General features: G+C 45.8%; 1 protein-coding gene across 1 annotated transcript in view; it reads right to left on the bottom strand.

The window, feature by feature from the left end:
- The window catches only part of ADGRE2 (adhesion G protein-coupled receptor E2), a 35,199-nt gene extending 26,716 nt beyond the window's left edge, over positions 1-8,483 (bottom strand). The window contains exons 1-4 of the mRNA XM_043585911.1: positions 8,455-8,483; positions 3,490-3,584; positions 2,870-2,932; positions 1,147-1,221 (exon numbers count right to left, since the gene is read on the bottom strand). Of these exons, the coding sequence (XP_043441846.1) occupies positions 1,147-1,221; positions 2,870-2,932; positions 3,490-3,584; positions 8,455-8,483 (262 nt within the window). The remainder of the gene's footprint in view (positions 1-1,146; positions 1,222-2,869; positions 2,933-3,489; positions 3,585-8,454) is intronic.
- Between the last annotated feature and the right edge of the window lie 7,194 nt (positions 8,484-15,677).

Raw genomic sequence — 15,677 nt, 5'->3', positions numbered from 1 at the left:
AGGGAGGCAAACATAAGAGACTCCTAAATACAGAGAACAAACTGAGGGTTGATGGGGGGAGGGAGGGAAGGAAAATGGGTGACGGGCATTGAGGAGGGCACTTGGGATGAGCACTGGGTGTTGTATGTAAGCGATGAATCATGGGAATCTACTCCTGAAGCCAAGAGCACACTGTATACCCTGTATGTTAGCTAACTTGACAATAAATTATTTTTAAAAATAAAATAAAATAAAAATAAAGCAGATTACTCTTCATAATCTGGGTGGGCCTCATCGGTTGAAGACCTTACAAGAAAAAAAGGCTGACTACCCCCCACCAGGAAGAGCAAATTCTTTTTCCAGACTGACTTTGGACTTGAGATATAACATCAACATCTCTGGAAACATCCCTAGGTTTCCCACCTGCCCTACAGACTTTGGACTTTCCAACCTCAAAAATCTCATAAACTAATTTCTTTTATTTTTTAATTATTTTTTAACGTTTATATATTTTTGAGACAGAGAGAGACAGAGCATGAACAGGGGGGGGTCAGAGAGAGAGGGAGACACAGAATCCGAAGCAGGCTCCAGGCTCTGAGCTGTGAGCCCAGAGCACGACGCGGGGCTCGAACTCACAGACTGTGAGGTCATGACCTGAGCCGAAGTCGGACACTCAACCGACTGAGCCACCCAGCCACCCCTAAACTAATTTCTTAAACTAACACATTCTCTCTCTCTCTCTCTCTCTCTCTCTCTGTCTCTCTCTCTCTCTCTCTCTCTCTCTCTCTATATATATATATATATATACACACACACATATACATCTCTATCATATATGTACATATGCTTGTATACACATACGGAAACTACTGTTTCTGTTTCTCTAGAGAACCTGGTGTAATATAGGCTGTAAAATGAAAAAGCTCTGATAAGTCCCCCAGTCTGCCCTAGAAATAAGTTTCACCAAATTTCTTCTTTGAGACATTAATATAATTGAGCTTGTACCATTCTTAAAATTTCTTCCCCACTCTCCCCTACAAAGATAGTGCAAAAATCAGAAACAGAGCAAAACCCAGGAATAAAGCAAGGAACGGAGAAAATTCTCGGCCTGGATAGAGTTCTCTGATAGCTTTCGTGGCCTGTCCCCACTGTTATAATTCTACCTACCCGGCAGCAAACTTAGATGCCCGTTTCTCATGGTGAAGATACCAGCAAGCCCAACCACGGAGGATGCTGCCCAGTCTTGGGGTGTGTGTGTGTGGGGGGGTGGGTGGGTGGGTGGGTGCTAAAAAGACTTCCTGTTTTAAGTCTGACTTCAGATAGAAAGCTCATCATTGGATGAACTTAGATGAAACAACAATCTGCTGTTTTCCACACCCCGCCCCTCATATTTCCCTGTGATGACCATCTCTGAAACTCACACTTCCATTTTTAAGTATTTGCTTAGCATTTCCAGTATTTGTGCTGAAAGCCTCTTTGACGGTTTTTATATCTTTTTGATCTAGGAAGACCTCCCAATTGTGGAGAATCATTCTCCTGGCTTTTTTGGCCCCTCTGAGGATTGTGGTTGAGAGTGAACAGACTTTTTAATCTATTTATTATCTACTTGTGTACTTCTTTATTTTTAAGTTCTTATTCTGAAACAAATGGAGACTGATGGGAAGTTTCAAAATTAATATAGAGAGGTCCTTCACCCAGTTTCCTGCCAAAGATACATTTTTATGTATTTAAGTATTTTTATGTGTTTAACAATCATCAAATATCTAAACCAAGAAATTGCATCAGTACAATGTGCATGTATAGTTCTGTGACACCGTGTTACGTAGACAGGTTCCTGTAACTATCACTACAATAAAGATACATAAATATCCCATCACCCTCATATGACCCCAACATCCCTAATCCCTGACTGGTCTAGAACTAAGGTGTTTTTATTCTTCAGCAACACTCAACGCAGCCTTAGACTCCTATGTATTGGTGAAGGAAAATATTCCTGATAGGTTTTAAAAGATGAGAAAAACGTCCCCAAATGTTACATTTCCTTTGTTTTCTACCTGGCCATGCGTATTATTAGTCTGCTAGCCCTGCCGTAATAACATAGTATCAGCTGGGCGATTTAAACCACAGAAATCTATTTTCTCAGTTCTGGAGGCTGGATTCCAAGCTGAAGGTGCCGGGAGGGTTGGTTTCTAGTGAGAGCTCTCTCTTGGCTTGTAAACGGCCAACTGCTCCCTGTGTCCACATAGGACCTTTCTGTGTGTGTGGAGATAGAGAGGGGAGGGGAGGAAGGGAGGGAGAGAGATACCTGGTGTCTTCTAGTTCCAAAGCCGGAACACTTCTCTCTCTGTGTCTCTTGGCCACGATGCCAGCCCTGCCTTGTTCCCCTTCACTTTTCTTTCAGCCTGTATTCCCTTCACAAAGGGCTTCTGTGCTGCTCTCAGGTCTGAGAGCTCCAGATGCCCCACAGTCTTGGATGTGCCCCTCCAGTGTCTTCAGGCCTCTGGACCTTAACAACCCATCGTGGGATTCCCGAAGGCCTCCCCTGATGGAAATAAGAATCAGGATAATGGCAACAAGCGGAGGGCACCTCCAGCCACGACACCGTGGGGGTGGAGACGGTGGTCAGAAGCCCCAGGGAATGGACGACGCCTGCTGCCAGCTGGGAACCACAGAGTAGAGGAGGGGAGGGTTGGCTGCTGTTGGAGGAGGGAGATTCTAGGCAGTTGAGGAGGAGGAAACAGTTTCTCTTATGTCCAGAGGAAGTCCGTTTCTGGGGCTCATTCACAGAATAAGCCCCGTCTCCCCGGCCCCCCCTTGTCAGTGAAGGAAACCAGTCCCCCAGGAGCTGGCATGCACTCCATCACTGATGGGGCTAGCTGTGCAGGCGCACCTCCAGGGTTCAGGGCTGCGCCCTCAAAGGCAACAGCAGCAGCACTGTGGTAGGATCCTCTCCCTAAGGAGAGGGAGAAAAAAAAAGGGGAGAGAAAAGAAAAAACAAAACTTCAAGGTACCTGGCTATGTACCTGCGTGACAACATTCCTCATGACCTTGTAAACTGAGACTACCTAATCAGACTACATGTTTATGTATGTTACCATATATGGGAGACACGGAAGTAAAAAATACATTTAAAACTATGCCACATGGCGTTCGGGGCTCGGTTCTTTGGGTACGAATGCAACAGAGCAGTGCCGGCAGGAATGAAGTCGCTTCCTGGAAAGAAAAGCCTCAGTGTCACGACTCTCTGTGCAAGATTCCCGCTACATTACCTGGGGAGGGTCCTCTAGGATTCGGAGACGGTGCATTTCCACCCTCTTTTCCACTGGGGATATGAACCTCGAACCTCGAGCCTCAGGGCGCCGGGAGAGGGGCCTCGCCTGGTAACAGCAGACCACTTGATCGGCAGGAGACTAGCCCTCCGGTGCACCAACGGAACCCATGGGGCCCAGGAGCCAACTCAGGGAGCACAACCTGACAGACTGGTAAGAACCTGGGTTCGTTTGGGCACACCTGCCCCTAAGAAGCAGAAGGGGAGCCCAATCACCTCCCAGAGTTGTCCTAGAAGTTCCACAAGGGACAGGGAACGAAGCTGCAACTCTAAGGCGCTGGGCGGCAGGTTGGAGTCTGGTTAGTCTCCCTCAGAACAGGGACTTTAAGAAATATTCCCAAGCAGCTGCCGAAATTCCTTTTTGTTTGGGGGAAATTCCCTGTCCTCTCTGGACCGACATGAACTGCCTAATTCCACTGGTGGAGAACAAAACAAAACAAAAGAAATCTGGAGTCTGCCCCTCTGTCTGAGCCGACAAGATTTAAAACTGGGAATTCTCGGGGCGCCTGGGTGGCGCAGTCGGTTAAGCGTCCGACTTCAGCCAGGTCACGATCTCGCGGTCTGTGAGTTCGAGCCCCGCATCGGGCTCTGGGCTGACGGCTCAGAGCCTGGAGCCTGCTTCTGATTCTGTGTCTCCCTCTCTCTCTGCCCCTCCCCCGTTCATGCTCTGTCTCTCTCTGTCCCAAAAATAAATAAACGTTAAAACTGGGAATTCTCTTTCTCTGCCTTTTGTGGCACCTCTCCTCTTCTGCCTCCCCCCCCCTCCTTTTCTGCACCCCCAGGGTGGGGAGGGGGGCAGCCTGCATAACTGGCTCCTCAGTGCCTCAGGCACAATCAGCCTCTACTCCCCCCCCCCCACCCCCATGTCAAGGAGCAAAGACCACTGAAGTCAGATTTCCCCACCAATGTCCTAGGTAAAAATTCACCATGGGGAACAAATTGTCTTACGAGGACCCAAGTAAAACGTATTCAGTGTTTAAGCGAATTTGTTGGTTTGAGAGAGACAGTGTTCATCAGCATTAAAAACAAAAACAAAAACAAAAAAAACCCACTTTTATTCTACCTAGATTTGCTGAAGGTCAAATAAGCTCATGCTATCTCTGTTCCAATTTGTTAACAAAAGGGTGATTTTTTAAATTTTTTTTTTCAACGTTTATTTATTTTTGGGACAGAGAGAGACAGAGCATGAACGGGGGAGGGGCAGAGAGAGAGGGAGACACAGAATCGGAAACAGGCTCCAGGCTCCGAGCCATTAGCCCAGAGCCCGACGCGGGGCTCGAACTCACGGACCGCGAGATTGTGACCTGGCTGAAGTCGGACACTTAACCGACTGCGCCACCCAGGCGCCCCCAAAAGGGTGATTTAAAGTAATGGTTAACTTTGTCTGTCTCATAGTTTTCATGGGTAATTGTTAAGACAGCTTTGAAAGTCTTTGGTAAACTAAAACGTGAAAGATTTTGCTTGCATAATAAATCGGGATTAAATTCATTGGATATCTAACAAGGTAAGAGGCCAAAGCACTGATGACTGGATGTAGGTCTGTGCTTTTTGACGTGTCAGAGAAAAACCAAGAATATTTGGATCTGTTGAAAAACATGCTTTGTGCTTAATTGATTCATAAGTTTGCCGTCTGAAAAAATTCTAATGTAACAGTTCACAATTGGTTACCACTTAGTTTTCACTGGAGACTAAAGTTTCTCAGAGTTAAACTTCTGCCAGATGTAATTAAAACTAATAAAAATAACAAAAGCAACTCTGTATATAGATAAGCAGGAGATACGAAAGAAAGATACAAGAAATGGAAATACATTTTTGTTGAAGGTAATAAAAAAAAAGTAATTTTGTCCTAAATGAGACTGGTTATTTGCAGAAAAATGGCTTGGGACAAAATCTAAATGCAAAGAAAAGTTGTGGAAGGTTCGCGAAGGAAAGTCTTTAAAAAGAAATTTTATGTGTGGTCAGGACAGACTAAGATTAAAATAAATGGATTTTGAAAGTACTCAGGGTTAAGATTAAACTTCCTCCTCCTTTGATCCAAAGGCTGAGAAAATGATAGTGACACCCTTGGTGCCAGCCTCCAAATCCTCCACATTTGTGCTGTTCCTGTTCAGCAGAGGACTGGATGCCTCTGCCATATGAGGGATGGGTGATATATAAAGGGCTTTCACTAAGATACGTGGGAGCCGTTTTACCAAACTTAGCCCATGGTATGCCAAAAATGGATGCCCACACAGCTGAAACATATTTATGTGGGCTTTGTTGAGAAAGGGCAGGGGAATAGACCTTGACTTTGGCCCTTTAACCCCCGCCCTCAACAGCCAGTGATCAATATGTAAGTTACTGTTGGGCCAAAATGAAATTAGTGCGTCCTACGACAACCAGGAAAGTCTTCCTTGGTCACAGTCCATACCCAAAGGTCCTACAGGCAGGAAACGAAAGAGTGAGAAAGAACAGGAAAGACCAGGCCAGCTCTTGGAGGTAGAGTCAAGCCTGGGGAAGAATGACTACTCCCAGCACCTTGCAAGACTAACAGGGCTTTGGGCTGCCAGTTACAGGGCCAGCCAAAACGCGGGGCCAGGAGATGAGGTTTCTCCTGGCCAGCTATAGGAAATTGAGACAAGGGACAACTTTCCACCTTTTTCCTATAGATGGGTAATTCCCCAACCAAGGCCATTACCCCTTTGGAATGCATTATGGTTCATTTTCTTTTGCACAAAGGCTTGGCCCCAATACAAATTGGAAAAGGGAACCTGGCCTCAGTCAACGCCAGAGAGAAATATCAGTGGCAATACTATCCTACAAGAGGACATGTTTTGCAAATGTGAAGGGAAATGGGGAGAATTCCCCTATGTTCATTGTTCCTGGGCCTTAAGGAAAAAATTGAGATATATGTAAGCAACGTAAGGTGGATCGTCATTTAATGGCAACCCTTTCTAGAGCCCAGCAATCAGGAGGGGACACAATTAAGGGCCCCTCACCTGTACCCAAAACAGACCTAGAGAAGGAGGAAGGGAAGCCTCCCTCCTCCTCCTCCCCCTCCCCCTCCTCTTCCTCCTCCTCAGGTCTTCAATCTACATATAATAATAATAATGCAATTCTGCTCCCTGCTACCCACCTTATCCAGGCCCTCCCCATAATGTAACAGGCATGTTTCCCTTACAAGAAGCTAGAATGCCAGAAGAAAAAACCTTTACATTACAAGGTTTAAGACAGATAAAAGGAGATCTAGGTACATTTTCTGATTGAATAAGTATATAAAGGCCTTTTCAGAATATTACGTATGTTTTTGAGTTGACCTGGAAAGACACAATGCTTTTGTTAAACCAGACTCTTAGTGAGACAGATGCTTTATAAAAAAAAAAAAAAAAAAAAAACTAAGGAAATCTAAGATTTGGCCCTTAAATTATGCTAAATTAGCCACTATTTTACAAACACAAAATGGGAACCCAGTGGCCTTCCTGGAGAGGTTGAGGGAGGCTCTCATTAAATATATGGCTATCTCCCCTGACACCCTAAGACTGAGATGATTTAAAAGGACAAATTTGTCACTCACTCAGCCCTACATATTCAGAGAAAATGCAAAAATTGGCTGTTGGCCTTGAAGGGACCCTGGAGGAGCTCTTATGAGCTGCCAATTGGGTATATTACAACCAAGATCAAGAGAATTAAAAAAAAAAAAAAAAAAAAAAAAAAAAAAAAACCCAGAAAAGGAGGCTTAAAAAAATCTGAGGCCTTAGTTGTGGCCTTAGGTACTATGTGAGATTGGGCTTCCTGAGGTCCTGGCACCAAGTGCCATTTATATGGGCACTGAGAGCACTAAAATGAGAATGTCCTCAGAGGGGACAACCAAAATGAAAACCCCATAAGCCATGCCCCTTATGTGGAGACAATCACTGGAGATCTGAATGCCCTACGGGGACCTCTATCTGTGAGGGCTCAGATAACAATGTCCCTGGAAGGGATTAACCTGGGCCTGGGGCTCTTCACGGTGGCCCCCCCTAACCCAACTGTCTATCAGAAACCCAGAACCTCGAGTAACTCTAAATATAGAAGGGAAGAAAAACTGGTTGATTTCCTTCTCGACACCAGAGCGAACTTCTCTGTCCTCCTTTCCACTCCAGGCCAACTATCCAAATGCAGCAGGACGATTAGGGCCATCTCCGGAAAACTTCTAACTAAATGTTTCCCTCAGCCCCTGGGATGTCTATGGGGAAACCTAACTTTTTCTCATTCTTTCCTGATAATGCCAGAGAGCCTTACTCCCTTCCTAGAAAGGGACATTATAACTAAATTAGAGATTATGGTGCTACTAACTCCAGGACAGGTAAAGAATTGTATGAGTTTTGGAAAATTACTGGATATTGTAGGCTGTAGATACCAGGGTTCAGGAAAATAGTTTGCCTGCTATATCAATTATTAAAGGAGACTCAAGCCGACCTACTCTCCCCCAAAAAGTTAATGAACTGGGGTCTGACTCCTAGACACTGTCTCCAGCCCTTGGAATGGTTACAAACAGAGCAGGGCAATTACTCTTTCCAAGCTCTCAGAGGTAAGAGAGCATTAAAACACAGCATCAGGCCTTTCATTTAGGGAGGGACAAAACTTCTCAAATGGCCCAAAGGATGTTTACTGGAAAAAAATTTGTCAAGGACAGTTCTGCAAGCAGGATCAGCCTGTGAAGTATGTCTTAGAAACAATCCTTTCAGCCACAAACTTGCTCTCCCAGGCAATCAAGAAACTGGAGGCTGTCCAGAAAAGACTGACAATTAGTTTCACTCATATACCAAGGTCGAAGGAATTCTAGCATCTGTTGGTGTGGAGTGATACTTTTACTAATTGAGTAAAGGCCTTCTCCTGCCAGACAAAAAAGGCACAGAAAGTAATAAAAGTTCTGCTTTATCAAATAATACCAGGTTCGGCTTACCTAAAAATTTTTCAAATTAATAATGGTCAAGAGCTGCCTTGACTCTTTCTCTGGTAGCAGTCCTGGCTCGTGGAAAAGTTTTACACCTCAAAATAAAGGAGGCTGTCTGCTTATACTCAGCAAAACTCTAGATAACACCTCACAAGCATTAGATGCTTTAAAAATTTTTCGTGATTCAGTTAAGGCCAAACTCTTGGAAATAGAGCCACCGTTGATTACTTACCGCTCCTGCTTCTCCATCACCTGCGTCATGAGAGATTCCCTGACATGTGTTGTTTACAAAGTCAGGGTCTCCCCCAGGTTGTTTGACAGGTTTGGACACCGTAGACATGATCTTAAGATGCCATCCTGTTGGTCGGTATAATTTTTACTTTGTGTTTTTCTCTGTGTCTGCTAATGCCTGCCAGCCTTCCTGCAGAACCATACTATGGGCCACTCGACCCACCCCTTGGGTAGACTCCAACTGCTGTCCCCCCACACCGTCCCTTATCAGCCTGAAGAAGCCAGAACAGTCGTTGTCTCTGTTCCCTAACAGCGGTTCCAGGCCCTGTTCCAGCGGAGAAATAAATAGGGAAAGGGTTAACATTAGGCAGGGAGAGAGAAGGGACCTTCAGGGGGGCAGACGGCAGCTGCAGGTGGGAGGCTGAAGAAGCGCATGGGGTTCTCCCCTTATGAAATCCTTTATGGGCGCCCCTCCCCCATTATCAAGGGCATAGGGGGAGGGATCTAAATGAGATAGACCATCTAACCCTGAGACAACAGATGCGAGCCCTTGGCTCTACCCTAACCACCTTACACCCCTGGGTCAGGGAGCGATTATCTGAATCTGACCACAGACGCTCATCCCTTTAAACCAGGAGATGCAATATGGATAAAGGAGTGAAATGTCCAACCGCTAAAACCCCTCGGGAGGGGCCCGTTCACTGTCATTTTGTCCACCCTACCGCAGTAAAGGTGGCCAAAGTGGGTCCCTGGATTCACTACAGCAGAGTGAAGCCGGCATCTCAAAACTGGGAGTGGCATTCCTGACTCGTCAATGCTGTGCAAACTGATCATACGGAAGATTCTGCAACTCCAGAGGCTCCAGGAGACTGCAGCCCTGCTTTAGTCACTCCAGAAGCTGATCTACACATGGCAGAAGCTTGAGGAATCGGCAGTCTGGAGAAACAAAAGACCGTCGTTATTTTCTGTATGTTTCCTTGCTGTGATGCACTGTCACGCCTCGTTTCTCACTATTATCATGATTCTTGCTCTACTCTTTGCCATAGGATTGGCCGAGGCCACCCCGGCCAGCTGGAAATGTGGTGAGAGGTTTCTGTGAACACTCACCCTCCCTTTGTGGATCGGATACTTCGCTGGTACCAACACGGGGAAACAATGGCCATAGAGACTGGAAAATTGGATCCCCACAAACCTTATAGTAAAACAAAATACCCCAGTCCTATTACCAGGGTTTGGCTTCTCAAAAGTTCAGTTATTGGGAAAAACTGTCTTGCCTGGTGGGGAAAAAGTTCATTGTCGTCTCTGTTGAAAACTTAACATGCGAGGGGTGCCTGGGTGGCTCAGTCAGTTGAGCATCTGACTTCGGCTCAGGTCATGATCTCGCGGTTCGTGAGTTCGAGCCCCGCGTCGAGCTCTGTGCTGACAGCTCAAAGCCTAGAGCCTGCTTCAGATTCTGTGTCTCCCTCTCTCTCTGCCCCTTCCTCGCTCATGCTCTGTTTCTCTCTGTCTCTCAAAAATGAATAAACGTTAAAAAAACAAAATTAAAAAAATAAGTAAAACTTTACATGCATAAGCCAAAGATTTTATAACTCAACTGTCCAGAAAACCCAATGGTGGGGGACCCCAGATCACCTTGAGCCAGATCCCCACCCCTTGTCTAACTTCTCTCATCTCCGAGAGGCCTGGGACAAGGTCCATACAGCCATCAAATGGCAGGTCCCAGGTGGACTAGCCTGGATATGTGGAAGGACAGCCTATATAGTACTTCCCTCAGTCTGGTCAGGGTCATACATGGTGGGAACTCTTCGTCCATCTTTCTTCCTGCTCCCACTTGCCAGAAGGAAACATTTGGGAGTTCAAGTGTATGGGGACAGGGAGACTCAAAGAAAGCGGTGTGCCTTACAAATTGGCAACTAAAAAGATGATGAATGGCCCCCCGAGCATAAATCCAATATGATGGCCCTGCCACCTGGACAGAGGACGGGTCCTGGGGCCATCGTGCTCCCATCTACATGCTAAACCGCATAATCAGACTACAAGCAGTTATAAAAATTATAACCAGTGAAGCTTCCAGAGCTCTTAACTTACTAGGCAAGCAGCAAACCAAAATGTGCAATGCCATTATCAAAATCGCGTGGCCTCAGATTACCTCTTCTTCTGAGAGAAAAGTTTGTAAAAAGTTTAACCTAAGCAACTGCTGCCTACAAATAGATAATGAGGGAAAAAAAATCATGCAAGAGATCACAAATCAAATGGAAAGGATTGCTCCTGTCCCCGTCCAGACCTGGAACGGTTAAAACCCCGGGGGGAGTTATCTGGAGGATGGTTTTCAACTTTCAGGGGATTCAAAACTCTCATTAAATTATCCTCCTAGGGGAGGGTGGGTGATGGGTATTGAGGAGGGCACCTTTTGGGATGAGCACTGAGTGTTGTATGGAAACCAATTTGACAATAAACTTCATATATTGAAAAAATAAAAAATAAAATAAAATAAAATAAAATAAAATAAAATAAAATAATCCTCCTAATCCTGGGAGGTGACTTAATCCTACCCTGCTTAGCTCCCCTGGTCGTACGGTCTGCCTCCAGTTTCACGGCCGCTCGTGTAATACCGTTATAAAAATATAAACCTCGATAGGGCGCCTGGGTGGCTCGGTCGGTTAGGCGTCCAACGTGGGCTCAGGAGGTCATGAGGAAGGCTGGGGGGAGGGCCAGAGATGGGGGAAAGCTCCCCCCCCACCCACTCCTCAACCAGACCCACAAGTTCACGGCCTATCTTCCCCAAGTTGCCACAACAACACTTTTGCCAGTGGTTCTCATACCACATAACCACATAGCCTTTTCCTAACGTCTGGCAGTTTCCTCACGCTTCCGGCTGAAATTTCTTCACCCCTTTCTTTACAGCTGCTGCCTTACTGCCAGGTTGCAAAGTCAATGCCACATTTTAAATGTTTGCTACAGCAGCGCCCTATCCCCATCGCTCACTCCTGTGTCCGTTACCTTATATGCTCATAATTCTGTCCTAATTCTGTGAGTCAGCTATCTGAGCTGAACTCAGCTGGGCAGTTAGTTCTTCTGATGGTCTCACCTAGGGTCACTCGTGCAACTGAGGTCACCTGATGGCTTGCCTGGGGCTGGATGGTCCAAGATGGCCTCACTCGCCTGCCTGTGGGTGGTGCCAGCTGTCAGCAAGGACCCTCGCATCCTAGGGGAGAGGTTGGCCCAGGTGTCTTCACACTTTGCTCTTACGACTCGAACCATAACAACAAGTGGGCAAACCCCGGCGTGTGTTTTTCAAGCGTCTGCTCCTGCCATGTTTGATAACATTCCATCGGCCAAAGAAAGTCGTGCGATCAAGCGCATCTTCAAGGCGTAGAGAAATAAACTCCACCTCTTGATGCGAGGGAACAACAAAACCCACCCTGAAAAGAGATGCACGCTGAGAGATAGGAGGAATTATAGTGGCCACCATCTACTACATCGTTATCTACGCACACGCGCGTGCACACCCAGTGCAAAGTAAAACACCAGAAACCACTTACACATCCAGTGACGTAGCTCAAATCAAACTGACAGGAGCATGCATTATCAGGATGTGAAGTGAACGAAACTTTCCTGATGACGGAGGCATAAATTGTTTCGGCCACTTTGGAGACCTCTTGGCAGCATCCGCCAAAGCTCAAGGTCTGCCTACGTGATGACCCAGCGATTCCACTCCAGGCTTGCACCCAAGAGAAGTTAGAACACTGGTTCACCATAAGACTTGCACAAGAACATCCACAGAAGCTTTATTCCCGACAGCAAAACCTGGAAAGGACCCAAATGTCCATAAACAGAATGGAATGTCGGGGCTGTGGGATATTCAGACAACGGAATACTACACAGCGATGGTTAAACATAAATTTCCCAGGCCCTCTATTAAGGGAAACACCAGCCACAAGGGGGCAATAGTGTGTGGTTCTTTTTTTTTTTTTTTTTTTTAGTTTTTTTTTTTTTTTTAATGTTTATTTATTTTTGAGAGAAAGAGAGAGACAGAACGCGAGCGAGCAGGGGAGGAGCAGAGAGAGAGGGAGACACAGAATTGGAAGCAGGCTCCAGGCTCTAAGCTGTTAGCACAGAGCTCGACACAGGGCTCGAACTCACAAGCCCTCGAGCTGTGAGATCACGACCTGAGCCAAAGTCAGCCACTCAACTGACTGAGCCACCCAGGCACCTCTGTGTGGTTCTGTTTCTATGAACAGAAAAACAAATCTATGGTGGTAAGTCAAAATACTTGTTACCTCTGGATGGGGCTTATTGACTAGGACTGGAGTAGGGCCCAAGGGTACCTCCTGGGGAGATAAAATAGTTCACATGCTGTTATGGTGGTATAGACATACATAGATTTCATCAAGGTGTGCGCCGAGATTTATGAACTTTTACATAAGTTATACCTCAGGATTTTAAACCACAAGGGGCACCTGGCTGGCTCAGTCGGAAGAGCGTGTGGCTCTTTATCTCAGGGTCGTGAGTTCAAGCCCCATGTTGGGTGTAGAGATTACCTTAAAAATAAATTTTTAAAAACTTGGAAAAAAAGAATTTTAAAATACAAAAACATATCCCTGTAAGAACAGGCAAAAAATTTTTTAAAAGTCCGCTGGGGTAAAGTACTGTGGACAGCCCATGGATTTTGGAGCCGGACTCCACTGCTTACCACATGTCTCAACTTGGTTAACTCACCTCCACTGGCCCTGTAAATTGGGGATAATAATAGCATCTACCTCAAAGTGTCATTGTGACAAGTTAACTTAAAATAAGATTCAGGGGCGCCTGGCTGGCTCAGTCGGTTGAGCGTCCGACTTCGGCTCAGGTCATGATCTCACAGCTCGTGAGTTCGAGCCCCTCATTGGGCTCTGAGCTGACAGCTCAGAGCCTGGAGCCTGCTTCCGATTCTGTGTCTCCCCTCTCTCTGCCCCTAACCCACTCGCATTCTGTCTCTGTCTCTCTCAAAAATAAATAAACATTAAAAAAAATTTTTTTTTAAATAAGATTCAAGTTTAAATAAGATTCAAGATTCAATTTTTTAAATAAGATTCAAGTTTCTTTTAAATAAGATTCAAGTTAGATCTACTATCTATTACCAGTAAGCTCCAAATAATGACTTGCTAATATAAAAATGAAGAGTTGAAGGGGCGCCTGGGTGGCTCAGTCGGTTGGGCGTCCGACTTCAGCTCAGGTCGCCATCTCGCGGTCCGTGAGTTCGAGCCCCGCGTCGGGCTCTGGGCTGATGGCTCAGAGCCTGGAGCCTGTTTCCGATTCTGTGTCTCCCTCTCTCTCTGCCCCTCCCCCGTTCATGCTCTGTCTCTCTCTGTCCCAAAAATAAATAAACGTTAAAAAAAATAATGATAATAAAAAAAAAAAATGAAGAGTTGAATATTCATCACTAGGGAGAAGGATGGTCACTGTGAGAATAACAGGAACAATTTGCTGACACATAAAATATAAAAACCTTCTCATTTAATTTGACTGCTTCAAAATATATAAATTTCAAAACTGACAGCATTACAAGATTTATTCAGCAACCATGGTGGGAGAGTTTAACATAGCTCTTCTGGTTAACAGATCAAAGACGGATACGGGATACGGACAGGGACTGAATAATTCATGTCTGTGCCCCACCCTCCACTCACATTCTGAAGCCTGATTCCCACCCTGTGATGGTATGAGGGAGGTGATGAGATCAAAAGGGTGCAGCCCTCAGGAATGGGACTGGTGCCTTTATAAGAGACACCCCCACGAGCTCCCTTGCTCTCTTTCTGCCATGTGAGGACACAGGCAAGAAGACAGCCATCTACGAACCACGAAGCAGGCCTCACCAGACATCAAATCTGCCAGCATCCCGATCTCAGACTCCAGCCTCCAGAACTCTGAGAAGAAAGTTCTGCTGTTTATAAGCCATCCAGTCTATGGTATTTTTGTTATGCGGCCCGAACAGACGAAGATAGAGACCAATACCTATAAATGTGGAGAAGATTTTGAAACACAAATAATACGATCTAGCGGATTGTATTCTATATGCAGAATACAATACATTGGCTTCAGCGACACAGGAAGCATTTATGACAACTGACCACACACTAAGTGCACCAGCTGGATACAGCATTCGGCCGTAATAAACCCATCCCTCCCCTCCCCGGCCCCCTCCCCAAAGCAGCAATGTCCTGTGCCAGTAAGAAGTGCACCTTTTCCATGTAACAAGATATCCAGAAACAAACAGTCCGGGACAGCCACACAAAGATACCAGCCGGGGAGCCAGGATGGTCGTGAGGTCTGGCTACACTCTCTTCAGCTGCAGCCTTTACCCTCATGGCCGTGGGATGGCTTCTCGAGCACTGGGCATCATGTCTGTTTGTACAAAGGCCAAGAAGTGGAGGGATCTGGCTAAATGTTCCTTTGCAACATCCTTCCCCGGAATCACACCCAATGACTTCTCATACTTAGAATGGCCGGGACTGGGGGGGGCCGTGGCGTCCCCTAGCTGCAAGGAGGAGGCTGGGAGGTACGGGGTTTTTCAAGAGCGCATCGTACCAACCTGAACAAGAAAAACCTAAGTTGTTTTTTAAGGAACAAGGGGCAATTTTGATAGGCAACTAGCAGGATATGCCACGTTAAAAACAAAACAGAGGGGCGCCTGGGTGGCGCAGTCGGTTAAGCGTCCGACTTCAGCCAGGTCACGATCTCGCGGTCCGTGAGTTCGAGCCCCGCGTCGGGCTCTGGGCTGATGGCTCAGAGCCTGGAGCCTGTTTCTGATTCTGTGTCTCCCTCTCTCTCTGCCCCTCTCCCGTTCATGCTCTGTCTCTCTCTGTCCCAAAAAAAAATAAATAAACGTTGAAAAAATAAAAATAAAAAAAAATAAAAAAACAAAACAGATACCCGATATTCAATAACACAAAGACCACATTTTCTGCTCACAATGTAATTAAATTAAAAACCAACAACAAAAAGGCAACTAAAAAAAAAAAAAAAAAAAAAAAAAAACACCCATACACATGCAGGAACTTTCCGGAATGACAGAAATGTTGTATACCTTGAATGGCGGGTTGGTGACATGAACATACGTACGAACCTGTCAGACTCCTCCAGCTGTACACTTAAAGTTTATGCATTTTGCTAGGAGTAATTATACCTCTAGAAAAATATATCCACATCCCATGGTTTTAAAATCTAATTACAGATCACTCATGG

The sequence above is a fragment of the Prionailurus bengalensis genome, chromosome A2, assembly GCF_016509475.1.
Source record: "Prionailurus bengalensis isolate Pbe53 chromosome A2, Fcat_Pben_1.1_paternal_pri, whole genome shotgun sequence".
Classification (NCBI taxonomy): domain Eukaryota; kingdom Metazoa; phylum Chordata; class Mammalia; order Carnivora; family Felidae; genus Prionailurus; species Prionailurus bengalensis.
This window is presented reverse-complemented; position numbering and strand designations above follow the sequence as displayed.